This window comes from Lissotriton vulgaris, chromosome 3_1, assembly GCF_964263255.1.
Source record: "Lissotriton vulgaris chromosome 3_1, aLisVul1.2, whole genome shotgun sequence".
In the NCBI taxonomy this organism is placed as follows: Eukaryota; Metazoa; Chordata; class Amphibia; order Caudata; family Salamandridae; genus Lissotriton; species Lissotriton vulgaris.
Genome location: NC_141689.1, coordinates 169108080 through 169134929, shown reverse-complemented (window position 1 = coordinate 169134929; position 26850 = coordinate 169108080). Strand labels below are relative to the sequence as shown.

The window sequence follows — 26850 nt, the reverse complement described above, 5'->3', positions numbered from 1 at the left end:
TTTTCTCACACAATTGGGCCACAGTTGCCGTGCTGAAAAACATAGAAAAATGCGTGATGTGCTAAATATCGCACCCTGTGGTAGAATCAGAGCGTTGGATTTTCTGTCCATTTCTTTTTGTTTCTCTTTTTTTGATTCTACAAAGTGGGCAGGGCCTGTAGTCATGAGATTCCCGGCGGAGGCCTTGTCCCTCTGTGTTATCCTCTTCTTCTCCTCATGCCCAGCCATAAGCTAGACGTTTCATTCAGTCTTACTTTTCTGTACAGGACGTTACCTATACAACAATGATGGGTGAGAGTTCCTCGTCAGGTGTCTGTACAGGGAGGAAGTAAATATTCCAATGCCACCAGGAGAGCAAAAAAAACATTGAAGCCTCTGGTACAAGCTTCCTGTGCTGAGCTGGCCATCCTGCTGACGTCATCAGCCATCTGACCTTTCACGGACAGACTCTGCAAAGAATCTGGCTTCCTTTTCGATCCCAGAAGCTTGGTTATTCTGCAGCTTTTTTGTTGATTTGGTATTCTAATATGACATTTGTGTCATTTATTGTAATAAGAGTTTTATTAAAGGATAGCTAGAAGTCTAAGATGTGTAGCGCCTGTTTGCTAGTGCGCAAGAGCTCAGTACTTATCTTCCTTTGCCCACACATCTGTTTTCTGTTCATTTGATGTTTGCTTCATTCAGGTGAAATTACTTCGCTCTAGATGAAAGAGTCTGCCAGGCTGCTGTGTAAGTCGCCAGCAGGCTGCAGGAAGTGCGGTGTAAAGACAGAGAGACATTCGGGGATTCACCTGAAGAGGGCGCTGCATCTAATTTAAGAATAACCATAGAGTGATGGAAAAATACATGGGTATACATAGGCATGGGTAGCTAGCTAGATACATACGGGAAGGAGGGATCATGTACTGGGTAACATATTTATACAACTTAGATAAATCGTGGGTGTGTGGATGGGTGGCTGAGTGGGGGGGTGGGTGGGTGGATGGATGATTTAAGGACCCACAGCCTATATAAACAGGTTACTCTACCAAAACAGGTTATTCTACCAATGGAAGGTTGTACGTGTGGACGTAATGAATCACTGGTTAAACGAATAAGCGTATTGGCCAGAAAGCTAAATTGTTGGAAAGTTAAGCACCTGCCGGTTAAAAAATCATATCAGTGTATTTCACCTACGTATTGTTTTGAAATACATTTTGTGATCAAGGATTATATGTACTGTTTGATAGAGAGTAATTTATACACATGTTCCCATACTTATTGCTGTGTCCGAAAAAAACACAATTGCCCGCCCAAGTCTTTACAAATGTACAGATCTGATTGAGTTCTTATTAATCTTGCTACTGGTCAAGAGTAGGTCTATTATTCAATGTTTATATCAATTGTGCTATACATTGGCCCAACCGGTTTTACCTGGCCACCTCTATCTTACTGTTTTTTTTAGGTAAATTCAAAGGTTATTTGTATATATTTGTTTTGGGTACAGGGTCTTTGCTCTAAAGACCAATCCACTCCACTTGTCGTAGATGGATGGGTCGCCAAATGAATGTATAGGCCACATGGTTTCACTGGAGGATGAAGGTATTAATAAAATATTTAAGGTAACAGAATGAATGGTCAGATGGAAAAGCCTATGTACTCATGCAGAATCCATCTGAGTAAAAATATGTCTTGTTGTGTAAACCAGTGACAATGTCACCATTTGATCAGAGCCCAGAATAGTTCAAGAATAAACATCTCTGATACAAGAGGTAGATGTCGTCACAAAGTCTTGTAGAAGATATATTCTGCCTTCTGTGACGAAGCTGTCTGATGTGTCCTTCATCCTCTTATGGTTTCAGAGTCTCGCATGCAGTATGAGAGGATAGGATCTGACATCACGATGAAGTGTGGGACCTTGGACTGGGATGCAGCAGTGACCTGGACGGCCAATGGGACCGACATCGATAAGTCCCATCTCAATGGGTCCAGCCTTGTGATCCGGGCCGCGGACATGTCGCACAACGGGATCTACTCTTGCTTTGACAGCTCCACGTGGCAGCTCCGGTACCAGGTCACCCTCAAAATGGGATGTGAGTAACACCACATGCATTAATTCTTTGGTATCACTTCATTGTATGACATTTCCCTCTGCAGGAAAAAGAGACAATTCCCTCTGCTGCTGCATACCCCTCTGTGATGTGATACCCTCTCTTATGTAATGACCTTTACAAAGGGTATTATTCAATTTTGCAGCTGCAGCATTTTCCGCGTAATCATGGATTTGCCACATTTACCACACAATCCAACATCTGATGCACAATCTGTACATTTTTACATAAAAAAATTTGTTTCTAGCACAAAGAGATCAATAGTTACTAAAAAACATGTGAAAAATGTGATCGCAAAGTGGAAGGCGTTCCACAAAGGTTGACTGGTTGCCTTTCTGTTGCTTATTGTTGGACTTGGCAGTCAAACTGGTACTAATGAGGTGAAACCTTTGCCCAGATAATGTTAATATGTGTAAACAAAAAAACAAACAAATGTTGATGATGTATCTTTCTGGTATGTGTACGAGTGCTTCCTGAGTAGACACGAGTCTGATGTCTAATTTGTGGGCCAGTGGATGGCCTGAACTGTTCGCATTCCCTACCTCTGCTACTTCCAAAGTGGCAGCTCCTCACACCTCTTTGTCTGCTCATGTCTTGCGGCGACTGTGCCACAGGTGTGTTTATTTGAAGCACTTCCAACCTGTAGTGTTTTAGTCGTGGAATGTACCAACTGTGGAACTTAAGATGAACTCAGTGAATGAAGGTGTGTGGTGTGACAAAGGGTTTCAAGGCACAAAGAAAGAGTGCTTTCTGGTAAGGAAAGGTGGTTGACAAGTTGTTGTAGGGGAGCACATAAAGTTGCAAGACAGAGAGACTAGAAGCCAGAGGAACTAGGAGCATCAGTGGAGAAAGAAAAACAATTAGGGATTTAAAAAACAGAAATGACAAACATTGAGCAAAAACCACCGGAGACATTAAGAGATTAAAATAATATGCAAAATAAGCAGGAGTGATGATCTCACTTGAAGAGACTGGACTGTAGTTTACACAACTCTATTTATAAATAAACACACACACACTTACCTTAAACATACCTAGCTTTCGATGTAAAGGCATGCTTGGTAAAGGGATATTGGTGGTAAAGACATGCGCGGTAAAGGTATTGAAGGATAAAGGTACCTTGTGGTAAAGGTTGCGTGCTGGAGGCCTCCTGTTCTAAAGACAGCGTTGTAAAGCCAGGCGCCTCCTTGCACCCTCGTTCTGCAGGCGAGAATGTTCCTTACAGTGAAAAGGTCCAATAAGCATCAATTGGACTGGAGTCAGAAAGTTGGAAAAGGTGACCCAGGAGCACCTTTAGAAAATGGCAGGGCGACCAATCACTGTCGTCCTAACAGAGTTCACCTGTGTTTCCTGTTGTCCTCCCAAGTCTGTATAAAGGGTTCCTATAGGAACCGACCTCCTGCTAAGCCCGTGCTGAATGCATCTGGGATCCACTGAGTATGCCTCTGCTGTCAGTGACTCAATGCACTTCCATCAAATGTTATTCTTACAACGTATGCCCTCATTATAAGCGTATTTTTAACTCAACAGCAGTTACCGGCCTCCTCGGAAGTATGAGATCCATAGTATTTTTGAGGATTGATCTATTTGCACGGTAAACCACAGTCACAAACAAGGGCTCCCCACTCGCCTTTAGGAAACACCACAAAACGCACCTTTTCCTTCTCTTCCTGAGTTAATATCGTGCTTTCCTTCTTCCCGATAGTGAGTTTCAATGTGAATGAAGGCAGCCAAAGTCTCTGTGTGAATGTTAGGGGTAAAGTAAGGAATTTTCATGAGGCTCGGCCTGGAATTACCGATTCCCTCAATAACTCCTCATTTCTAAAGGGGTCCTCAGGATCCAACTTTAATGGCCTGGGTTTTCCCCACACCCAGAGTTATTGATACCTACAGTATCGATAACTCCTAGAGCGGGAACAAATCCAGGCCATTTCCAGGTCACTTTTCACAATATTGTATCAAAACAATAGTGTGAAAAGTATATACTGGGGAGGAGGTGTCCATACGTCGACCTTTCTCACCCCTTCTGGTACCAGTGGATTTCTCCACTGTCACCTAGTGGTTACTCATTTCCGGGCCACTCCTATCGGTACGGGTTTCTAGAGCAGTGGCTGCCTCCTGCAGGCCAGCCTTGTATTTTCATCTCCAGCTCCTTGACTGAAGCAGGTTAATATCATTATCTGAGTCAGAAATCTCTTGAGATCCCTCTGAGTGACAGGTCAGATAGTTGAGTCCAGACAGGTCAGATCATCTCACTGATCAACTTGTTCCCATGCTGTCTGGGGAAGGCTGGGCCTCCATGCCAGCCTGGCTGCATGCTGATCTCTGACAGCTTGGCATCCCCACAGACAGTCCTGTCATTTCACACTTCTGTAGCTGCCCAGCTCCTTACTGATAATAAATGCAGCTCCCGTCGCATGGCGGAGAGGAGGGCAGAGCATCAGCAAGCGGATCTGAGATGCCGACGATCTGAGACGCCGACGATCTGAGACGCTGACGCGGTCTCTCGCGGAGCTTGGTAGGGCACCCAGGGTATCCGGGAACCCCTGAAAGTCAGATAAAGCTGAGGGACTTTGTATGCCAAGGATCAGGGACCCCAAAGGGAAAAGGGTGGAAGAGATGTTTGCATGTTTATCGCACTGCAGTAAGTATACAATATCCACTAGAGGTCGCACCTATAAGTCACAACCATACATTGTAGGGAAAGTCCCTAGTCTGTTGGAGCAGAGCTGACAAGCCACATTTAATGAACATTTGGGCCTGCATTATAAATAGGGTGGACTGTCCTTGTTTGCGCTGTGGTGCAACTTTAAGCAGGTGTGCACTGCACACGCAGGGACAAGGCGCCCTATTACAATGAATGCGCTTCTCCCAGGACAGCAAAAACTTACACCGCCCTGGAGCAGCGCATTCAGTGAAATACTGAGCTGCGGCTTTAAAGCCACCAGTTGTTTCTCAGTGCAGGCAGCAACCCACCTGCGCTTATATGAGGGGTTAGAGGTCCCCCTGCAACGGGTGCAGTGAGTGAATACACCCCCGGCAGGGAGATGTCTGTGGGGGATTTCAATGGTTTCCTGCTTCCAAGGGGCTGCCATCAGGGGCTGCACCTACAGTGTTCCACCCTTTTCTGGTATACTTTCAGTGAGTCTCCTAAGGGCAAGTTTGCCTTTGTGCCGGCTTCAGTAATACGGTACGGGTGCAGAAGCAACTGATTCCCTCTTTTCATGGGTTCACTCCCCCATGCGAATAAGGGAACACCCGCTGAAGATAGCGTTGGTGCCACGTGCGCACCAGCGCTATCAGTATTATAGAATACCAGAATGCCCTGAGGGTGCAAAAAGCAGGCACTTGCGCCCGTTGCACCTCTGGGGCACTATGTGTAAAACGACCCTTGGAGTAACACTGAAGATAATTTGGGGTCTGAGATATTCAAGGATGGGCGAATTGATCCACTCGGCTGTGCTGGTGATCCGTATACAGTATCAAAACATAAAGGCGAATGGATCTGTGTCAGATGTGGACAAGATGTGCATAAATAAACTTTCCATTACACCCAGACGTCATGAGCCACTCCTTGACAGACAGAACTGCCATGCCATGGTCTTTTCACCATATAGGGGCGTGGAACAAATTGTCTCTGTAACCCACGAGTAACTACACATCTGCATCAAAATATGAATATGTTCAACTTTGATCAGTGCTTGATTTGTAAAAACATAAGTGCTAAAACCCTTCTCAGGAGGCCATTGCTGCCTGTACCAGCCATTACCCCTGCTAGAGCTGCCAGTGACAGTACCAATACAACTAGTAACATCAAACTCCTAAACTTGCGATTATTCAGACTATTCCAAGCCGCCTAAAGCTATAAGAATGCCTTGGGTAGCAGGTTTCATTCATTTGTAATGTATACTGAATTGTTAAACTCTCTGTTGTGCTCATCTTAAAAAAAGGCACACAGAGCTACCATGGGCTAGAATGTCATAAAGCCGGTGTTGAGAATTAATCACTCTAGCCGTACTCCAGAAACCACCATCTCATATTAAGCACTGATCTTGATGAAAAAAGCATTAATTAGAAACTTACATCAATGTAGGTGCAGCTGACTCTCTTTCAACTCGGCTCAGAAAGCACATCTTGTGCAATTTTCCAGAGGCTGCTTTTGAACAACCTTAGTAATTCATCATTTAGTGTCACCGAATTATTCGCAAGAATAGGCAACTTATTTCATTGTGCATCTCGACATACCTAATATTCACTGTGTTCTACCTCCAACATTTTCCTAGTGAATAGCCTTGTACATTAATATTCAGCAGTAGGCATTAGGCTTGTCACAGGCAGGGTCTGATAACAAGTACTGACATAACCATATGGATATCAAAAAAGGAAATTATCGATATCTTCGCTAAAAAAACAGCAAGAATAGGTACAATCTATGTTCAACTACTGGATAAGGTACAAGATGATTTAGAACATACAGAAACTGCGTGGGCAGACAGACTTGACAATCCGAATGTAGATATTGATATGAGTCTCTGCCTATCATCACGACTACTTATGTCAGCTAGTTTAAAAGCACAGACCTATAAAACTATCTATAATCTATACTATACTCCGGCCAAATTATACGCCTGGGGCAAAGGAGAGAATGATCACTGCTCCAGATGTCTTAAAGGCCCAGCAACGCTTATTCACATGTTCAGTGAATGCGACCAATTAACACTTATTAAAAAAATGATCTGTGAATTCTGGGAGGAAGTGTTTGGCCATAAAATACCAGACTCCCCTACTCTATATCTACTAGGCACTGATAATACACTAAACCTGAGCAGGGAAGGAGAGGACATGCTTTTTATAAGCTCGGCAGTCCTCAGGGTAATACTAGCAGCACGGTGGAAAGACTCAGATCCACCGGGTTTTCAAATGTGGTTAGCACGTCTTCTCAGGGTTTTCAATCAGGAGAGTGCCATTTATGCCACTAGAGGGCTAAGATCTGCTAATTAATAATTAATTATTCAATTGATTTTTAATTCTGTAATACTTATTTTACTTATATTTTAGTTGCTGACTGCTAGGTTTGCAGGGGTCTGAGTGTGAAGTTAGTTAATGAATAATGATTTAATGTATTCATTATTTAATTCGTTTTTTAATTATATAAAATATGGAATACTGATTTATTTTGGGGCCTGGGGGGGGTTAATTAATAAATAGTTAAATAACTATTAATTATTATTTGTAAATAAATTATTCAAATAAATTTAAAATATGTACATTACACATTATTTATTTATTTGAACTATATTTTTTTGCAGACTGCTAGGCTTGTTAGGGTCTAGGGTGGGAAGTTAATTAAGTAACATTAACTAGCAATTCATTACTATTTATTTATTTATTTGAAGTTTTATATAGCACGAACATGACCCGTTAGGGTATCAGAGCGCTTTACAAGGAAAGATATGATACGTACAAGAGGGCAAGGGCAAAGTGAAGGGATGGGGGATAGGGAAAAGTCAATAGTGTGACAAAGCTGTGACTATATACAAGAGTCAATACAGTCCCACATTTCGCGATAACTTGAGTACAATAAGGCAAAAGGAGGAGATATATGCAATAAATGGGACAGGTCCAAGTACCGGGTGGCGTGAGCAGAATACAAGGATGGGGTTGGGGAAATGACAAAAGTAGGACAAGCCGTGGAAATATACAAGGGTCAATACAGTTCCATGTTCAGCGAGCGATTTGATTACAATAGCATGAAAAAGATATGTACAAAAACAGGAACAGGGAGCATTAGAAAGAGTAAGAGTTGTTACAGGTAGCAGGTCACACAAAAGTGCACCAAGGGGCGTTATTGGAGGAATTTGCTAAATAAGAAGATTTAAGCTTCTTTTTTGAACAGTGCCAGAGATGGTATTCTTCTGATGGAGGAAGGAAGCGAGATCCAGATTCTTGGGGCAGCTCCGGAGAATGCTCGATTGTATGTTTTTGCCTTGCAGAAGCGGGGTACCTGGAGCACGCGGTCTCTGGCGGATCTGGAGTTTCTGGATCTCCCAGAAACCATGAGTTTGTGGGCGAGATATGCCGGGGAGTTTGTGTACAAGGCTTTGTGAGTGATGCAGGCCAGCTTGAGATGAATCCTGCCTTCAAGGGGAAGCCAGTTCAAGGCCTTCAGGTGTGGAGAGATATGGTCAAATTATTTTGATCCGGATAAGAGTCTGGCTGCTGCGTAGAGTCACGATTTTAAGGGGGCAGTCAAAGTCTTAGGTAGGCCAGATAGTGTGGAGCAGCCATATTTGATTCTGGAGATAACTAACGCCTGCACAGGGGTTTTTAGGTTGGCAATTCCAAGGAAGGGTTTCAGTTTTCTCAAGTAGCTCAGATGGAATCTGGCAGTTTTGCCATCGCGTTGATGTGTTCCATCATATTCAGGTTGCGGTCCAAAATAATCCCAAGAGATTAGGCCGTGTCCACAGTGGTAGGGGAGCAGTTTAGTGCTGTGATGGAGTTGGTCCATTCTAGGATGTCAGCAGATTTTTTTGGGGAGGAGCTGAGAAGAAACTCCGTTTTTTTGGCATTCAGTTTGAGCTGGTTGTTGGCAAGTCAATGGACAGTCAGTTTCAGGTCCTCATTTAGATGGGTGATCTCCTCAAGAGAGGAGATTTTAATGTAGATCTGGGTATCGTTGGCATACATGTCGAAGGAGATCTTGGCAGAGTGGAGAATGTCAGCTAAAGGTTCGAGGTAGAGATTGAAGAGAGTAGGGGACAGAGTGGAGCCTTGCGGGACACCGATGGAGATCGGGGAGGGAGCAGATAGGTTGTTATAGACAAGGATTCTCTGTGTGCGGTTATGGAGGAAGGAACCAAACCATTTGATGACGGTACCTCCGAAGCCCATACTGTGTTCAAGGAGTTTCTTGTGGTTGACCGTGTCGAATGCCGAGGAGAGATCCAGAAGGAACAGAAGACAGGTTTTGCCTTGCTCAAGGGCTAGGAGAGCATTGTCAACAATGTGAAGAATAGTTAATTATTTAATTGATTTCAAATACGTAAATTGCAGGATACTTATTTGTTTAGTTATAGTTTAGGTGTGATCTGCTAGATTTGTAGATGTATAGGGTGGGAAGTTACTTAATATTTGAATAACAATTCTTTATTAATTAATAATTATTGAATAGTTACTATGTCAATTGAATATTTTTTGAGTTTTTTTTACACACACATATACATCTTTTCTGGAAGAGAGATCCTTCCAGGTGTTCGAGGGTGAGGTCATCTTAAAATCTCTGCCACTCCACTGTGGAGTCCCCCAGGGATCGTTCCTGAGTCCTACCCTTTTTAATGTGTACATGGCTCCGCTTGCGGACATTGTGCTCCCTTTTGGGATTCACATAGTGACCTACGCTGATGACCCCCAACTGGTCGTAGCGTTGAATCACTCTGATAAGGCTCCCACTGGCCTTTGTCCCTGCCTCGAAGAAGTAGCCACGTGGATGAATCACTTGCATTTTAAATTGAATGGTGACAAGACTGAGCTTGTGCTCCTTGGCAATCCTTCCCTCTTTAAAGTGGATTCAATCTGGCCAGTCTGTATGGGTCCTGTCCCTGCCCCCAAGACCGAGATGAAGAGTCTGGGCATTTAGCTGGATCAAGATCTCAGCTCTAAGGTCCAGGCCAGGAAGGTTGCGGCCTCTTGCCATGGCATACTAAGGATGCTTCGCAAATTGCTCCCCCTACTTTCCTCCCAGGAAAGAAAGCTTATAGTCCAGGCACTTATTCTATCACGCTTGGATTATGGGAACGCCCTGTACCTGGGAGCTCTGAGTTCATCCCTCGCAAAACTCCAAACAGTGCAGAATTGCGCAGCGAGGGCTCTTGCAGGGATCTCAAACCCCGGCACTCAGCAAAACCCGCCTTTAAGTCCCTCCATTGGCTCCCTGTCCGGGAGAGAGTTAACTTTCAGGCCTTGTGCATCACCCACTAGATGTTAGCAGGGAATGGACCAGCGATTCACCATTCAATGGTCCAGCTCTACAGGGCGAACAGACGGGTATGCTCAGATGAATTGCACCTGGCTGTCATTCCCAGGATCAAGAAGACCAGAAGTGGTGGCCAGCTATTTTCTTATAACGCCGCTAGAATATGGTACTCCCTCCCTTTTTACTTACGGAAGGAACCCAACGATCTGGCCTTTCGTAAACTTCTAAAAAGGTATATACCCATCCTCAAATATAACATATATATATATATATATATATATATATATATATATATATATATATATATATATATATATATATATATATATATATATATATATATATATATATGTATATATGTATATATGTGTGTATGTATATATATTTATATATATGTTTTTAGCCAAGCGCTGCACTGAGCCAACCTGCCAAGCGATGCCGGTGCAACCGTCAAAATTTCTCCAACCAAAGGGCAATATATATATATATATAGTAATACATTTAAGATATTTAATAGATTAATATATTAATACATTGGTATAAAAATATTAGTTGCATTTATTTAATTTATATTATGTTAAATTAATATTATAAAATATTTACTACTTGAAACACTATATAAAAACAAAATATTTTTGGACAATATTAGTGTCAATTATTCCCCCCCCCCTGATATTTTGGTACTTATTATTATAAGTATAGGAGCATGCTAATGTGGTAAACAACATTTTTGACACAATACTTATGGCAGTGATATTTTTTACCACAATATTGTGTCAGTGACCCGCAGCAGTCTTCTAGATAATTTAGAACGTAAACGAGACCTACTTCGCTTTTCCAATTATTTTTTCCTATGCCACTATCTGATACTCTATGGATGAATATTGCCCTTATACAGTTTCTACAATTGCTATGAACATAAAGTTGCAAAGTTATTTATGATGATTTTTGTACGGTTTTGGAAAATCTAAAAGACCCTCTTCATTTTACTCTAACAAGAAAGTGAAGTCAAAAAGGTCAGTCCCCATTGGGGATATACCAGTAGGGACATTACTAATGATGAGTGGTCCTGCCGTATCTTTCGCTGCAAGCAGAGGGGATTGACAAAACTTGGTGCTAATGATAAGAAGCAGAAGATGGGATGGATGATCACACATGTTTGTGTTGACCATCATCCTGCACAGCAAGAAAGCACAACATCTGAGAGCCCGCAGTAATAGGCTGCCTCGCGCGGCTCTCGCGGCTCAGCGGGCCATCTCACAGCACCGCTTAAAAGCATGACCCTTCCGGATGAGTGATGCTGGAGATGATAGGCTGCCTCTGAGTTGGTAACACGCGTATCGGATTGACTGCGGTGTAGGGATGGCTGCCGGCTGCATGCCGTGCAATACATTAAAACTCAGAAGAAGTGGACAGAAGTTTGTTTTCCAGAAAAATGTGTCCAACATCAATTCCTTTGTCTTCAGAGGATCCAGGGGCCTCACTCTTCCTTGCAGCCTCCAAACACTAACTACAAAACACCTGGTTATGGAAGTGGTATGTGCATTATATCAAGGAAGGCCTGAAGAAGCCATTATAAGCATTACTCCTCAACTGCCCGATTACGTACACACAATTGTTTTCTCTTTTGCGACCATGACCACCCTCCCCATCAGAATGACCTCTATCGAGGACACGCGGAAGCAATCGAGTTCTGCAGTGTGTGTTGTACAAAACATCTCCTTACCTATATCACAATCCTTTTATCAATCTCCGCTTACCTGTCTGAATCTCTGGAAACAGCTTGAATAGTATGGTGCTGCGCAATCAGACATTTATCTCTATATGTTCTTGGACATTTCACCTGAGCTCCAGCTTGACTGAATCACCTGGACGCTGATGAAGGTCACACCTGAGGTACAGCCTCCCTCTGGGTGCTTTATGGCGAAAACCAAGGCAATGGATCATCTGCTATTGCATATATTGTCATGGCATGCTGACTCTGAGGGCACAAGCCCAATAGATCATTGTCAAGCCATCGGCGGTGGCTCGGAGAGCCGCAACCTCCTGCTGGACTCTACTCAATCATGGTTGTGTTCAACGTCTGGTAGTGGGAGGACAATCCAAGAGTCAACTCCTCTGAGGGTTCAAAAAAATGTCTTACAAGCAAACAAAAATATATATTTTGTGTTTTTTAACTATTTCTTCCTGCTTAAGTATGACTTTTTGTTCATAACCTTCTTTCAGAAATGTATTGTTTCCACTGAGAAACCACTGGTCTGTGGGGTCCCGCAGGGCTCGGCACTTGGCCCTCTTTTCTTCAATGTATATCTGGCCCCGCTAGCGGAAGTGGTGGAATCCTGGGGTGTCAGAGTGATCTCTTATGCTGATGACACTCAGCTTGTGTTTTCATTTAGAGATCACTCTGATGGCAACATGGTTAATTTCTGGCGTTTCCTGGTTAACATCGCAGCCTGGATGACCACCAATAATCTCAAATTAAACACAGATAAGACGGAGGTATTATTTTTCAATCAAAAATCTCCCTTGCCAGCTAATATATGGTGGCCATCAGAACTTGACCCCCCCCCCGTTCCAGTACAAACTGCCCGCAATTTGGGTTTCCAATTTGACACTGCTTTATCCTGCAAAACACAAATTTCAAAGTCTCTGCAGCTTGCTTCAGCAAGCTTTGCATGATTAAGAAGATTGTCCCCTTTCTTCCACTTGTTTCACATAGGACGGTAGTTCATGCCTTAATTACGTCCCATGTGGACTATGCAAACAGCCTGTATGTGGGAGCCCCGGCTTACCTAATTAAACGACTACAGATAGTGCAGAATGCCGCGGCTAGGCTGATCTGTAACCTCCCGTATCGCCATTCCATCACTCCGTATCTGGCTAAACTGCACTGGTTACCGGTAAGTTTCCGCATACAATTTAAGGCCCTAGTCTTTGCCTTTAGAGCTCTTAACGGTCGAGGTCCTGCTTACCTGAGACATAGACTCAAACCTATCCAATCAGCTCTTGACCTGAGATCGAACCATCTTCGCTTGATGTATGCCCCACGTTTCCGTCTTGCACGAACAGGGGCCTTTGCTGTGGTTACCTCTAAACTTTGGAATCCCCTCCCCCTAGATCTTAGATTTATTACATCCGAGTCTCTGTTTAGGAGGCAACTTAAGACCTGGCTCTTTTCCATGATCTAGCCCTTACTAAACCTCTTTGGTGTCGGTCGTCTGCAGCGCCGGGACACCCCCGTTGGGGGTAGCCGCACGCTTTATAAGCTTCTAAATAAATAAAATAAAAATATTGTATTATGAGGGTGTACAGTAACTTCTGGCCTTTCTCTTCCAACGCAAAATATGTTACACTGCTTCAATGCTTTCAGTATTGTAAACCCTCTGGGCTTTGATTATCTGTCACACTTTGAGTTTTAGAGTTTTCTGCAATTTCAAATGTAGTGTACTCTCTGTGAACAAAACTGAAGGCAGTGTTCTGACCTTAGATACTAGAGTTATTATTTTTCGATTGATACTAATACAGAAGCACATTGATAATACAATTTGCTGTTGATTTTGGATGTCTCTACCTCTGCTTGGATTCCATTGTGTCATTCTATAGTGTCTTACTTCATTGCATGCCGTAACCGTTGCTTTAAATCTAAGCTCATTGTATAGTGCGCTACTGCATACTGTTCTATGGAATTGCGCTTCCATTGTGTAGCGCACAATTGTCTGCCGTTGACTCGCTTTGCGTCCTAGTCCGTTGTGTAGTGTGCTGCTGCATTGTATGCGCTTCAATCTCTTAGTATGTATTATCAGCTCATATTGAATTTCTGCGTTACCCGCTATTCCTTTTCATTGTCTGGCATTGAATTTGTTTTTGCTGTTTCCATGCATCATTGGCTGTGGCACAATCGAAGGCTGTTGCGTATAAATGCGTGTGATTACCTTGCATTCGTTCACCTTGACTATTTCTGAATTGCAAGTCCTGGCTTTGCATTCCGCCTCGATCCACTGCTGTGCAGCGGATGGCTCCGGGAGCAGGCATGGTCGACCATCATGTGCTGGGCAGACAGACAAGGACTGGTGGGAAAGTATAGCTTTCTCTGGCGAAGGCGCGAACAGCGTGTACTTTACCAACATTGTATGCTGAACGTGCAATTTTTCAATCTATAAATTAAATATATAACTATATAGCTCTCAATCAGAATCTTCATTTTATTACATATATATTTTTTTCTTCCAAACTGTATTGTCCTCTTTTAAAAGGAGCGGACCATCTTTAACACCTATATAAATACATATATATCTATGTACCTCAAATCTGCATCTTCCTTTTGTTTTAAAACTGTATTGTCCTCTCTTCAAAGGAGAGGAACCTCCTTAAATCCTGCCTCATTTTTGCCCCTTTAGTCGATGCAGTGGCAAAGGGCGGCACATGCTCTGGTCTCCCCAAATACGCTTGTTACCGAACTCCAGTGAATTCATCACCAGCATCTTAACCGTGAAAGAAGGGGGTCCTCAAACCCCCCACAGGGCTCCCCACAGACCCCCAGTGGATCCCAGGATTCAGCTAAAGGCCCCGACTACCACTCATGGATATTCTAGGCAAGAGCCCAGCTTCTCTGTACAAGCATCCTACCCAGAGCTCTTCACCTAATATTATTGACTAACAATCATTGAGAATGGTGGAACATGGAGTCCCTGAGGATGCAAGGACCCAGACTCTTGGACACCAAACTTGAGATCTGAACCTGCCTCCAAGCGGGTGAGTAATCTCTTGAAAACTGAATTTTTCTGACTCTCCTTTAACTCTTCTAAACCCTGTAAAGAGGCTTCACAACAAGACTGTCAGGCACCGTCACTCACTCTTTTAGACCAGACTCCAACCTAACCTCATATAGTGAGGATGTATTGTTTACCATTAGTCAAGAGTTTTGAAGTAACTGAAAGGCAACATACAACACTATTCCAAACTCTGAAATCAGACATGAGACAAGGAGACATGAATGCAATTTTTATATTTCAAGTATTTAAGATAGCAAACTCCAAAGATTTGATAAGCATTTTACTTACAGCGGACATGGATTTCTGGTAGCAGGCTCATACACAACATAAGGTGCTGTGTACAGAACACTAGCTTGTCTTCTAGGGCCTGCTTTACACATACCAGTATGTGATGGAAAAGGATCACATGAGACAATGATCTCTTTACAAATGTCTTTACACATGCTTACATTAACCGTAGGCCCAAGTGCATGACCAATATCAGACGCGAGCGCATGGCTGAGCATATATTCCTACTGGAACATGGGTCTTCGTGCCGGAAGCGTGGAGGGAATTCTGTTGCATCATACACTTCTTTAAGAGACAGGTTATCTGTTGTTTGTAATTTCTTCAAACCTGCAAGGTTTCCCCAAGTGGTGGCCTCTTTGAGTGGTACCTCTGTCTCTGAGTCTGTTCTGAAGCTGTCTAGGGCGTCTGACTGAAGACTTTTATGTGATGGGCTTCTGACTGAGGTAAGTGGCCTTTAACAACTGTTACTGCCCACGGCGGTGGACTATAATGCTCAGTTATGATTACCTCACGAGTAGAAACAATGAAGGGGCAAGAAGGTAACTCCACTGATGGTAACAATATGGGAACAAGACCCCACACTCCCTCAGGCTCCAGTGAATAGTGATGGAGCCCTCTTTCCTCTTGTCCTCACTCCACCTGGTTCTCTCCAGAGAACACGCTCTTGGTGCAACTCACGCTTACAATGTAGGAAGGTGAGTGTCTCAGGTCGCAGGTTTGTATGCGTGAAGTTGTAGTTCCTGAGAGAAGGTGAATAGCAGCGGCTGATGAATTGTCATTCAGGTGTCGTTCAGGTGAGTTGCAGATACCTGCTCTGTACTGCTTAGCACTCACAAGTGAGTACAATAATCCCTCACTCCACTGCTATCATTCCGCACGCCGAGTGAGGGGGTCTCCTCTCAAGGCATTCCTGAAAAACGTGGAGCCAGATTGTTTGTTTTATAGCATCATTTTCCAAAGAGATTGACTCAAAGAGCCATAGTTTGTAAAGGAATGTCTGATGTGGCACTCATAAAATAGTCCAATACTTGTGGTCATTTCCTGGTCTTTTCCCAGATCCCGGATAATGTAGAAACCAGTAATGAATATCAGAGGTGAAACAGCATGTGTTACCGGGAAACAGCATTTACATCACATGCCATTACAACGCGGTCGTTGCAACGACAGAGTTGTTACATTGCGAACCATTACATTGCAAGTCGTTACAATGACTTGCTGTAGGGGGCAGAAGGTGTTTGCACAAACTGGAGTAGGAATAGTAAATTATACTAGTCCTAAATCCAGCGTGCCCCCTACAGCAAGTCGTTGTAGCGACTTACGATGTTATGGTTCATGATGTAACAACGCAGTTGTTGTAACGACTACGTTGTACTGGCATGTGATGTAATCATGTGTAGTAATTACATATATTGTTACCTATCGAACTACTTGAGTGCACATCGAAAGGCTGAGCCTTCTGGTTAGCACTGCCGAGCAGTCACGGGGCAGCTCTTGGGAAGTGATGTGAAAATAGAGCCAGATATAGCGTCCGTACCATCACAAAAAAAGATGAACGCCAAATCAGGGTTAGCACTTGAATAAGATGACATTTATACTAGGCGTCTTAAGACTGTAGAGCACTAATACATAGCAAAAATAGAGGTAGTCTGACATTTCTGGCACAAATAGTTTAAAGGTTGCAGCCAGTAATAGTTTGTACCTGCCTCAATACTTTCATCTTGTGAATGGTTCAAGTCCTGTTCTCTGGTCAAGGACTTAGTCCGCGGTTCGTAGAATAATTCAGGACAAGTTCGATAGACATCAATGTGCCAATGCTGTCCTATAGGTGTTCAGCACCATGGAGAGCTCCGTCCAGGGAACAGACACGTGTTAGCATTGAAGTCTATTGAGGTGTCTGAGATAACTTAGAGGGTTCATTTTTTTTATTTTGAAGAAGATATTGAACCAGAATATTGAATTTTAAGCATGCTAAAATAGTGTTACCAGATTATGGACCACCAGAATATTGTGAAGGTAAGGGGATATATAGGTATATACTGGAAAGTATAGGTTTACTCTACTTAACTCTCCACATGTCCCTTGATCATATATTTGTCTTCATGGTAGAGGTGAAGTTGGGAATAGTAAATCATTGCTATCAGTTTATACTTATGTTCGCGATATCCTGGTGTTCAGTATTTTTGCCAGAATATTTTTGTATCTTGATATTCCAAGCTTGATATTTTTACACACAAGATTTGAAGAGTAAGCTCAAATTATCTTGGTTTCTATCAGAGTCAGTATGTTTAAGTTGCCCCTGTGGCACATGTTCTACTAATCTGGAAATCTGTTTGTGGTAAAATACATTCCAATCAATTAATTTTCCTAGCCCACAAAATCTAAAGGGCTGTATAACAACACAGTGAGTTGGGTCTGAAAAATGCAAATGATGAAAAGAAAACTGGTCTTTTTATGATCATGATCTCCTTAGCAGTGTATTCGGGGTATCATTCAAGGTTACAACATGGGGTCAGTAGTTTTGGTCAATTACGGACCCACCTTTGCTACAGCAGGGGGTCAAGTCTGTTGCTACTAAGGATGAAATCACAGGTTGGGCCCCACCCTTTGCCTGGGTTGCACAGGGAAACCCACAGTCCAGTCTGCACGCTCTTGAAACCACTGGTACCTTCTGTTCATTGCAGAGCCTTCCAAAGCCAGAGGGATTCCCGAGTGTTGCTCAGGCACAGTTCCTTCTGTACCAGCCCAGAGCCTTGTGAAGGGTCTATGCTCAAGCTCAGGGAAAAAACAGAAATGCTGGGAGTTGGACCTGTCAAAACCGAGAAAGGCTGGTGCCGGAAGCGTGCTGCCCAGATGCACTCACTCATGTGCACATGTAGGGAGGCCCGCTCTCCTTCCTCTGCTCAGAGATCAGGATGGCTAGTGGGCATTTTGGGTCAGCTCCACTGATATCTTGGATTGGTCGCCGAATGATGTGGCTCCAAGGTGCACTGGGTGATGTTAACCAAGAAAGGGTATGCAGTTCCTGTAGAGCGTCTCCTGGGAGAGCACACTGTCTGTCGTCCCACCAGAGAACCAGCCCAAGGAGTCTAACGTTACCGTTTGATATTCTAGAAAGCAAAAACCTGGCAGGAGCAAAACAAGTCCTGCGAACTTGCTAGGATCCCTCCCCACCCGAGCAACTAGCCCTCTGCTCTAATAACCAATCGGACACTATTTTGACAGCTTTCACACGTTTTTAACAGATCTCTGTATTTATTTATAAAGTTTTATATAGCGCCAACAAGATCCCGAAGGATATCAGAGCGCTGTGCTTGCTGGTGTAGAATGATGTTGCAGAGGGAAAAACGCCGGATTTCACTACTTTTTACCAGACTAAAAACGCAAGGCAGGCTGGTAAATAACCGGGCAGGTGGCTACCCTACCTGTGGGTGGTATGGGGCAGGAAAGCAGGGGTACCAGGCTCTGCGCGGTGCCCCGCTCTGCCACCCAGCGCAGGCTGCACTGGCAGCCCTTATCTGGAGTGACGTGTTTCCCCGCGGCGCGGACGTTCATGCTATTAGACGAAGCCTCGCCATTACTCATAAGTGACAGGGCCAGACAGTAATCCGGCACGGCTCGCGCGCGCGCTGCGTGCTGTGCAGGGAGCTGCACGGCTGCGTCTGCACAGCGCGGGGCCCGGCGCTGCATGCCAGCGCGGGGAACTACGGTGTCCCGGATGTGACCCTTTGGAAGAGTCGTTTCTAGGAACGGACCCCTCGCCGTCTCCCCTGGATACAAGGGGCATCACCCTAAGACCATCGGAGAAAAGAAACAGTGAAACAAAATGTAAGGCCTAGTCCGATTCAGGGGAATGGAATGCAAAATGGGTTGATTACGGCAAAATACCAAATCTAGTGGAACAAAAAACGAAAACATGAGAAGGGCAGAGAGGATTAAAGCCGTTTATTGGAAGAGTTAGTCGTAAAGAAGGGTTACAATTTTAACGGGTATTGGAGTATACTATAAAACAAATTCAGGGGTACAAAAGGGTAAAGGGGGATACCGGGCGTGTACTGCCCCTGACGACTTGGTGTAGAAAAAATAGTGAAAAGGACTCACGAGATATAAGAGAAAAGGGGTCAAAGATGACTAAATGAGTGTACTTGGGTTTTATTCTAAACCTGAATGTCAAAATGGAGTTGTACACAAAAAGACAAACGCGTGAACTATTTTTAAAAATTAAACAACCGACGAGACGCGCTCGCTCCGGATATGATATGAGCTATTCTTCAAAGCACTGGTAATATCAAAACACGAATACAGCAACGGTGTATTCACCTCACGCCCTAAGACCCTGCATGCATCAGTAGCAGCAGCCCTGCACTCCGCTGCCAGGCTCATCTCTGGACTTAGAACATTTGAACACATCACCCAGCCTTGGCATCAGTAACTGACGTCCAATGGACTGCCGCTTCCCTTGCAGGTAAGAGCAGTGAGGTGGTGGAGCCGGGTTGGGGAGGGGTGTGGTGGATTTCGATGGACGACGAAGGAAAATTAAATAAATAATTAATTTTTCCTTGTTGTTGTCTGTCGAAATCCCCTCCCTCCACAACCCTTACCTGCACAGGCAAACAGCAGACAATGGATGCACACAGACTCCTTGTATCACATACAAGGCTTTACATAGGATCACCCCCATTAAACCTAGCCAACAGTATTGCCATGTTTAGAAAGAGTTGAAGACACACCTCTTTGAAAAACATTACATCACAGTGCATTAGCTATCATTCAATCAATCAACCAATTAATCAGGGTTTATAAAGCGTACTACTCACCCGTGAGGGTCGCAAGGTGCTATCCACTACACAACTGCCTGTCCTCTTACTAGTTAACTCTATGCCTAACTTAGACCATATATAGAAAAACAATGTCCCACTGGGTATCAATGACAGAGACAATTTAAACTATTGCATACAGTACGTATTGCAGACAAGGAACACCAAGGAGTCTCAGTACATTGTGTAAGAAGGTTGTTAATCACCAATTACATTAAACATGGGAAGCACAGTTAAAAAGCAGCACTGTACATGAAAAGCAATCATGAAGCAACCCAAATAACACTTGGTGACAATGCGATGACACAGTGATAGTGACGACGCAAGTGAAGGTGAAAGACAGCGTGGTCGGCGCAAAGTGATGGAAACAATCAGTTAAAGGCTTTCACATTGAATATATACAAATAAACAAGTTCAATTTGGCATGGTGATAAGCCTATTGGTAGTGCGCCGTGAAATCGCGCTGTTGTTGTCGACGGCGTTTCGATCCTCTATGATTTGGGATCCTCTTCAGGACAGGGTTGGCGTTGAATTGGGGTGCTGGAGTATTGGAGCGCTGACAGAATGCAGGGGTCAGTCGTCCGCAAGGTAGTAGGCCCGGGTACTCGTGGGCAATTGAGGAGCACTGATTCAGGTATCCACTCGTGGCGTTGGTAGGGCGCCTGTATCGTTAGACACTGAAGGTCACCGGCGGCGCATCAACAGATCGCAGTGGGGGGGTTTTATTCTCCTTTGTTCGTGCCGGATGGGCGCCTGGATTAGTCTGGCGCGTGGGGGCGATTGAATCCTCAGCGGTAACGTCCCGCGACTCTGCGCCCTACCAACGCCACGAGTGGATACCTGAATCAGTGCTCCTCAATTGCCCACGAGTACCCGGGCGTACTACCTTGCGGACGACTGACCCCTGCATTCTGTCAGCGCTCCAATACTCCAGCACCCCAATTCAACGCCAACCCTGTCCTGAAGAGGATCCCAAATCATAGAGGATCGAAACGCCGTCGACAACAACAGTGCGATTTCACGGCGCACTACCAATAGGCTTATCACCATGCCAAATTGAACTTGTTTATTTGTATATATTCAATGTGAAAGCCTTTAACTGATTGTTTCCATCACTTTGCGCCGACCACGCTGTCTTTCACCTTCACTTGCGTCGTCACTATCACTGTGTCATCACATTGTCACCAAGTGTTATTTGGGTTGCTTCATGATTGCTTTTCATGTACAGTGCTGCTTTTTAACTGCGCTTCCCATGTTTAATGTAATTGGTGATTAACAACCTTCTTACACAATGTACTGAGACTCCTTGGTGTTCCTTGTCTGCAATACGTACTGTATGCAATAGTTTAAATTGTCTCTGTCATTGATACCCAGTGGGACATTGTTTTTCTATATATTCCACGTACCCAGTCCCATTTAGGTCTATGGGTTATACTCCTGTTTTCTTCAATTAACTTAGACCATATGCAGCACTACGATGCCTTGTGGTTAGGTTTGTGCTGTAGCTATATCCTGTACAAACATACATACGTACACCATATCCTGCGGAAGCAGAGCTGTATGAGGGAAGACACTGTGCTTAATTTGTGCCTGTGTTTGCAAGCGTATAGCTCTGACACTCGTGTAGAACCTCCCACTTTAGCAACCTAAGCAGGGTCCGGGTACCACTGGGCAGTGTGTGTGACATAAAACCTTTAAAATGTTCTGTTTCCTTTGATTTTGGTCAGAGACACTGGTATTCAAACCATAAGCTGAGAATGCAGGGGTAAAAGGCACAAGTTGCCACATTGTTTTTTGGATTCACTTGGGAGACAACCAGATGAGTGCTGGGCTCACTCGCCACGCTCACTTACGCAGTGTCATTCGGAATATGGTTCACAGTAGGGGCTATTTTATTTCTCAAGTACTCCATGGTTCTGCACTTTGTTAATCCTTTTTTTATTGCAAAGCAGCCCCTTAATTCTTCACTTTATGGTGCACCTTTCATGTCCCCTGGGCCTCAGTTACCAGAGCTTCTGAAAATTCCGACACCTGGGCACTTGGTACGATCCAATGTTTGGGTTTTTCTCCTGATAAATTTCAGCGGGTCCATCATGCTGAAAGTTACCAAGTGAAAAAAACTTATTGAATAACAGGGTGTGTTAATTTTAGTGCGGTAAATACAAAAAACTGATGTTAGTCTCCATTTTGAGATCAATACTTGTAACTGAAGCCTTAGGGGGTCATTAGCCTCCACCCTTGCGGTAAACGGGACCGCCCGCCTAAAGGGCGGGGGTCCCGATGTGTGCATTAGGATGCGCCCGCCACAGTGGCGGGCGCATCCCTCATATTTAACATTGTGGCGGGCGGTGCTCACCGCACCGCCCGCCACAATCTTAAAAATGAATGCACGCATTTGCATACACGAAGCGGCAGGCACCACGCGGTGCCTGCTGCTTGGTGTATGCAAATGCTGGGGGTACTGCATCCACCACCTTGGCCTTCACCAGGGGGCCCGCAGGGGGCCCCCAAAGCAAAGACTGCCTGCCTTTCCGTAGCGGCATCGCCGCCGCGGAAAGTCACCTATGCTCACACATCATAATATGGCTGGCAGTGTCCATTGGACACCGCCACCATATAAAGCCCTTTCCGCCGCGGTCGCAAAGCGACCGGGGTGGAAAAGCGGCAGACCGTCCATCCGTCTGCCGCGGTCCCCCCGGCCATACTAATATGGCGGGGGGGGGAATTCGGGATACGGTGTTGGGCGGATCGCCTCCGCCAGGCCGGCGGTGGCCACCGCCAGCCTGGCGGAGGCAATCCGCCCGACATCGTAATGGGCCCCTTAGTGTTTAAAAGTTGGAAACAGCTCCCTCACTTTGTTTTATAGGATTCCTCATCACTGTGGTTTCAGCCTGGAGCCTTGAGCTGCAATTCAAACGACTCTCGTCTCCTGCCACTCACTCATCTTCTGAAAACCGGCAGCATGCAAGCTGCCTCTCGTGCCACTCAGCTAGGAGTAGGACCGGACCCAAATATATTCCATCACTACAATATTCTCCACAGGCACCGCCTGCTTTATTTTTCCTCCATCCAAGAAAAATCTAAATTTTGCCATCTGCCTTCTGTTCAAATTTCTGTCTGCCAACTCAGCCTCTTCTTTCCGACACAGCATTATGCATTGTTGGCTTATGTTACCAAATAGGGCTGTGTTGAAACTCTTCTGTAGCAAGTCAACAAACCGGACTTGGCGGGTTCGGTGTCTGCGGTATGCAGGGAAGTGATACCTTCACCCAGGAGAGGTTCTTGGCGATTTCTTGAAGGCTGGATGAGCTCTGGGGTTCTTGAAGTCTTCACAGGTTCAGGATGAGACTGCACAATCACGAATGTCGAGTCCTTGAGACAACAGGCAGGGTTTGGTGCCGATTTATATGCAGCAGGGCTTCAATTCTCCAGTGTTTGAATGGGTACATACGCAGTGCCCATCTTCCCGTCATTGCATCTACTCACCTTGTCACTCTTAAACCCTCCTAAGTAGAGATCTTTCCCATTCCTATCACCTTTTTTAAGTAAAGTTTTATATAGCGCAAACTAGACCCAAGACATCGGGTATCAGATCGCTTTACATGACCATCAGTGTTGTTACAGATGAACACATTCATTTTTGTTAGGCACAGGGAGATTAAGTGATTTGTCCAGAAGCACATGATGTGTGGCGTCGTTGCCGAGACTCGAACCTGGTTCCAACAGGTCGAGCGCTCTAGCCGTAAGGCGACATCCTCTCGAAAACTCTTCCTCTGAACCTTAAAACGTGCCTCACTGTCTGCAGGACTGCCAAGACCACCTTAGGATAATTGTGAAAGGCCTTATGTGCCCCTCCTTGCATCACGGGCAGCATCTTCCTAGAGCTCTATGTATCCTCCTGACATATTGGCACTTTTTGTCAATATATGCAGCACCACAAACAGAGCAACACAAAAAGATGGTTCGGTTTGGACTGTTCCCATGAGGCACAGGTTCAAGACTGATTTGCATATGGCTATGTCTGAACTGGGGTGGCGTGGTGAGCAAAATAACAATGGATTAAACCCAGATCTGTGACTGGGGGTGAATGGTTGGACAATGTTCAACATTCCGTCCATCCTCTTTTTGTGTCCAATATATGTAGAACACCACCTGTAAAGTCGCCAGTCTCTTCCCAGCCACTCACATTCTTATGTTTTTCACTCTTGAGTCTACGTACACCAGAACATACATTTGTGGCAATTATTAGCATAGGGAAGAACAGGCAAATTTGTGCATACTTTTCTCAACTTTAAAAAAGACTGCTCCTATCTCCAATTTCCACTTGTAGAGATATATACGCCTATGTTATAGATAGAGCCACTCGAAATATGCGGCAGGAGGGGTCCAAATTATGCAGCAGGGTTGAGTAAATTATGCTGCATGAAACGACAAATTGTGCGGCAGAAATGGCACATTGTGTAGCAGTATTACGTCATTGTATATTGAACTTTAAACTGGGCAGCGCTATCTAGGCCTTTAATTCACCCCATTAGTACCAGTTTTATACCCAAATATGGAAACAAACATTAGATAGGTGACCGATTGAGCTTAGCAGAGGGCCTTCCACTGGGCGTAAACAGATCACTGTACTTTTAGTACCTTTTGATTTTTTTTGTTTGTTGCTTTATTTACATTTTCAAAAAGAAAAACAGGGCATCAGGAGACAATAAAACAAAGTACATAGTTTAGGAGCACATGTTGATACAGAAGAAACATGTATATACATAACCAAATGGGTACACAACACAGTTAAATATAGAATGGCACAGTTACTGAGAGAGCCAATCTGCAAGAGGAGCCCAGTTCTTAGATGCCAATAAACGCCTTCTCCTCCCCCTCAACAACAGCACAGATGACTCTAATTTGTACCATGCAAGAATCCTAGCTTTCCAATGGATGAAGGTAGGAGTTTCAGGATTTAGCCATTGCGATGTGATACACAGTCTGATCATAGACATTGCAATGAACAAGAACGCTGATAGATGGTGTGTTCTTTGAGAGCCAGTTGAATATTCATATCCAATTATTATTAGTTCCGCTGAGATCTTAACCGGTATTAGAAGTGATTGATTGAGAAAAACTTCGTTTAAAAAGGGACTTAAATTAGGACATGAGAACACCATATGTATGGCATCAGTGGAGCCCATTTTACATCTAGGACAAGAGCCCTCGCTAATTGATCTGGAAGTCCCCCAACTCGCTATCTTTGCAGGGGTATGACTTTTTTGTGAATATAATACTCAGGCAAAATGTATGAACAACACTAGCACATGATTATTGGCATTTTGCCAGACAATACAATAAGAAAGCAATCAAAACAGGTATTTGCACATTTGATACATTTTAATTAGTACATAAAAAATTATTCATTGGTAAAAAAATAAGTACATTCATATGTATGTATGATAAAAATATTTTAACATTCTGACATATGTATAAGTTCAGATATTCATCAAATACATATCATGATTCAATAAAAGATGGTTTCCTGTCTACGCGTTTCGACACAGGAGTGTCTTCCTCAGGACTGTACCATCGTATTTCTGTAAAAACATATTAAAAAATATTTTCAATATTTACAGCTATACATAGTAAAGTGCAAAGACCGTTTTTGAGCCAAATTGAACCATATACATCAGGCTAGTGTTTCTTAATTTACAGATTTGATAATACCGCTAAGTATTGATGCACAAGTTTGTCATGAGAAACCAAAAAACAGACATCATGTTTTTTGGTTTCTCATGACAAACTCGTGCATCAATACTTAGCGGTATTATCAAATCTGTAAATTAAGAAACACTAGCCTGATGTATATGGTTCAATTTGGCTCAAAAACGGTCTTTGCACTTTACTATGTATAGCTGTAAATATTGAAAATATTTTTTAATATGTTTTTACAGAAATACAATGGTACAGTCCTGAGGAAGACACTCCTGTGTCGAAACGCGTAGACAGGAAACCATCTTTTATTGAATCATGATATGTATTTGATGAATATCTGAACTTATACATATGTCAGAATGTTAAAATATTTTTATCATACATACATATGAATGTACTTATTTTTTTACCAATGAATAATTTTTTATGTACTAATTAAAATGTATCAAATGTGCAAATACCTGTTTTGATTGCTTTCTTATTGTATTGTCTGGCAAAATGCCAATAATCATGTGCTAGTGTTGTTCATACATTTTGCCTGAGTATTATATTCACAAAAAAGTCTTGCCCTGACTCAGGAAATCTATCCACATCAGGGGGTCCTTGTTTGTTTCACAAAAAAAAAAAAAAAATTTGCAGGGGTATGATACAGGTTGAACATGGCCATATAGCTTTGAGTGCGCAGTGAGCCAGAGACAAGAACAGATCTAGCTAATTTGAGCGGCAATTCCAGGTCTAGTATTGGAACACCAAATTTAGCAGCACACTTTGCATTCTGAGCAGATAGGTCATCCGGAAGTTCGGACAAAAGGCTTTGGTACAGAGAGCTAATTCTAGACTCCTTCCGAATTAGTTCAATTACATTGATCTAAAAAACTTCTAATCTGTAAATATTTAAAAAAAATAGCTAGATTGTAAATGAAATTTCTCCTTCAAAAAAGAGAAAGGGCCAATTGATCGGAGTGGACTAAATCACCAATTCCCTTCAACCCTAAAGACCTCCATTTCATCATCAAACCATCATAAAATATTAGAGGAAGCAAGGCAGAGGCATCTAATGAGGTATAATAATTAAGTTTTGGAATAGCCAGACGAGAGCAAATTTTCTGCCATATAGAAAATAAGGCCCAACAAATCTTAATTTTTTTTTTTTTTAAATAACTGGGTTCCAGTACACGTGTTAATAGCCCCGTAGCGCATTCCCAAGT

General features: G+C 43.6%; 1 protein-coding gene across 2 annotated transcripts in view; it reads left to right on the top strand.

The window, feature by feature from the left end:
* The window catches only part of CNTFR (ciliary neurotrophic factor receptor), an 857892-nt gene that overhangs the window by 523483 nt on the left and 307559 nt on the right, over positions 1-26850 (top strand). For both annotated transcript variants that reach the window (XM_086960266.1, XM_086960267.1), the window contains exon 5: positions 1842-2072. In XM_086960266.1, the coding sequence (XP_086816392.1) occupies positions 1842-2072 (231 nt within the window). The remainder of the gene's footprint in view (positions 1-1841; positions 2073-26850) is intronic.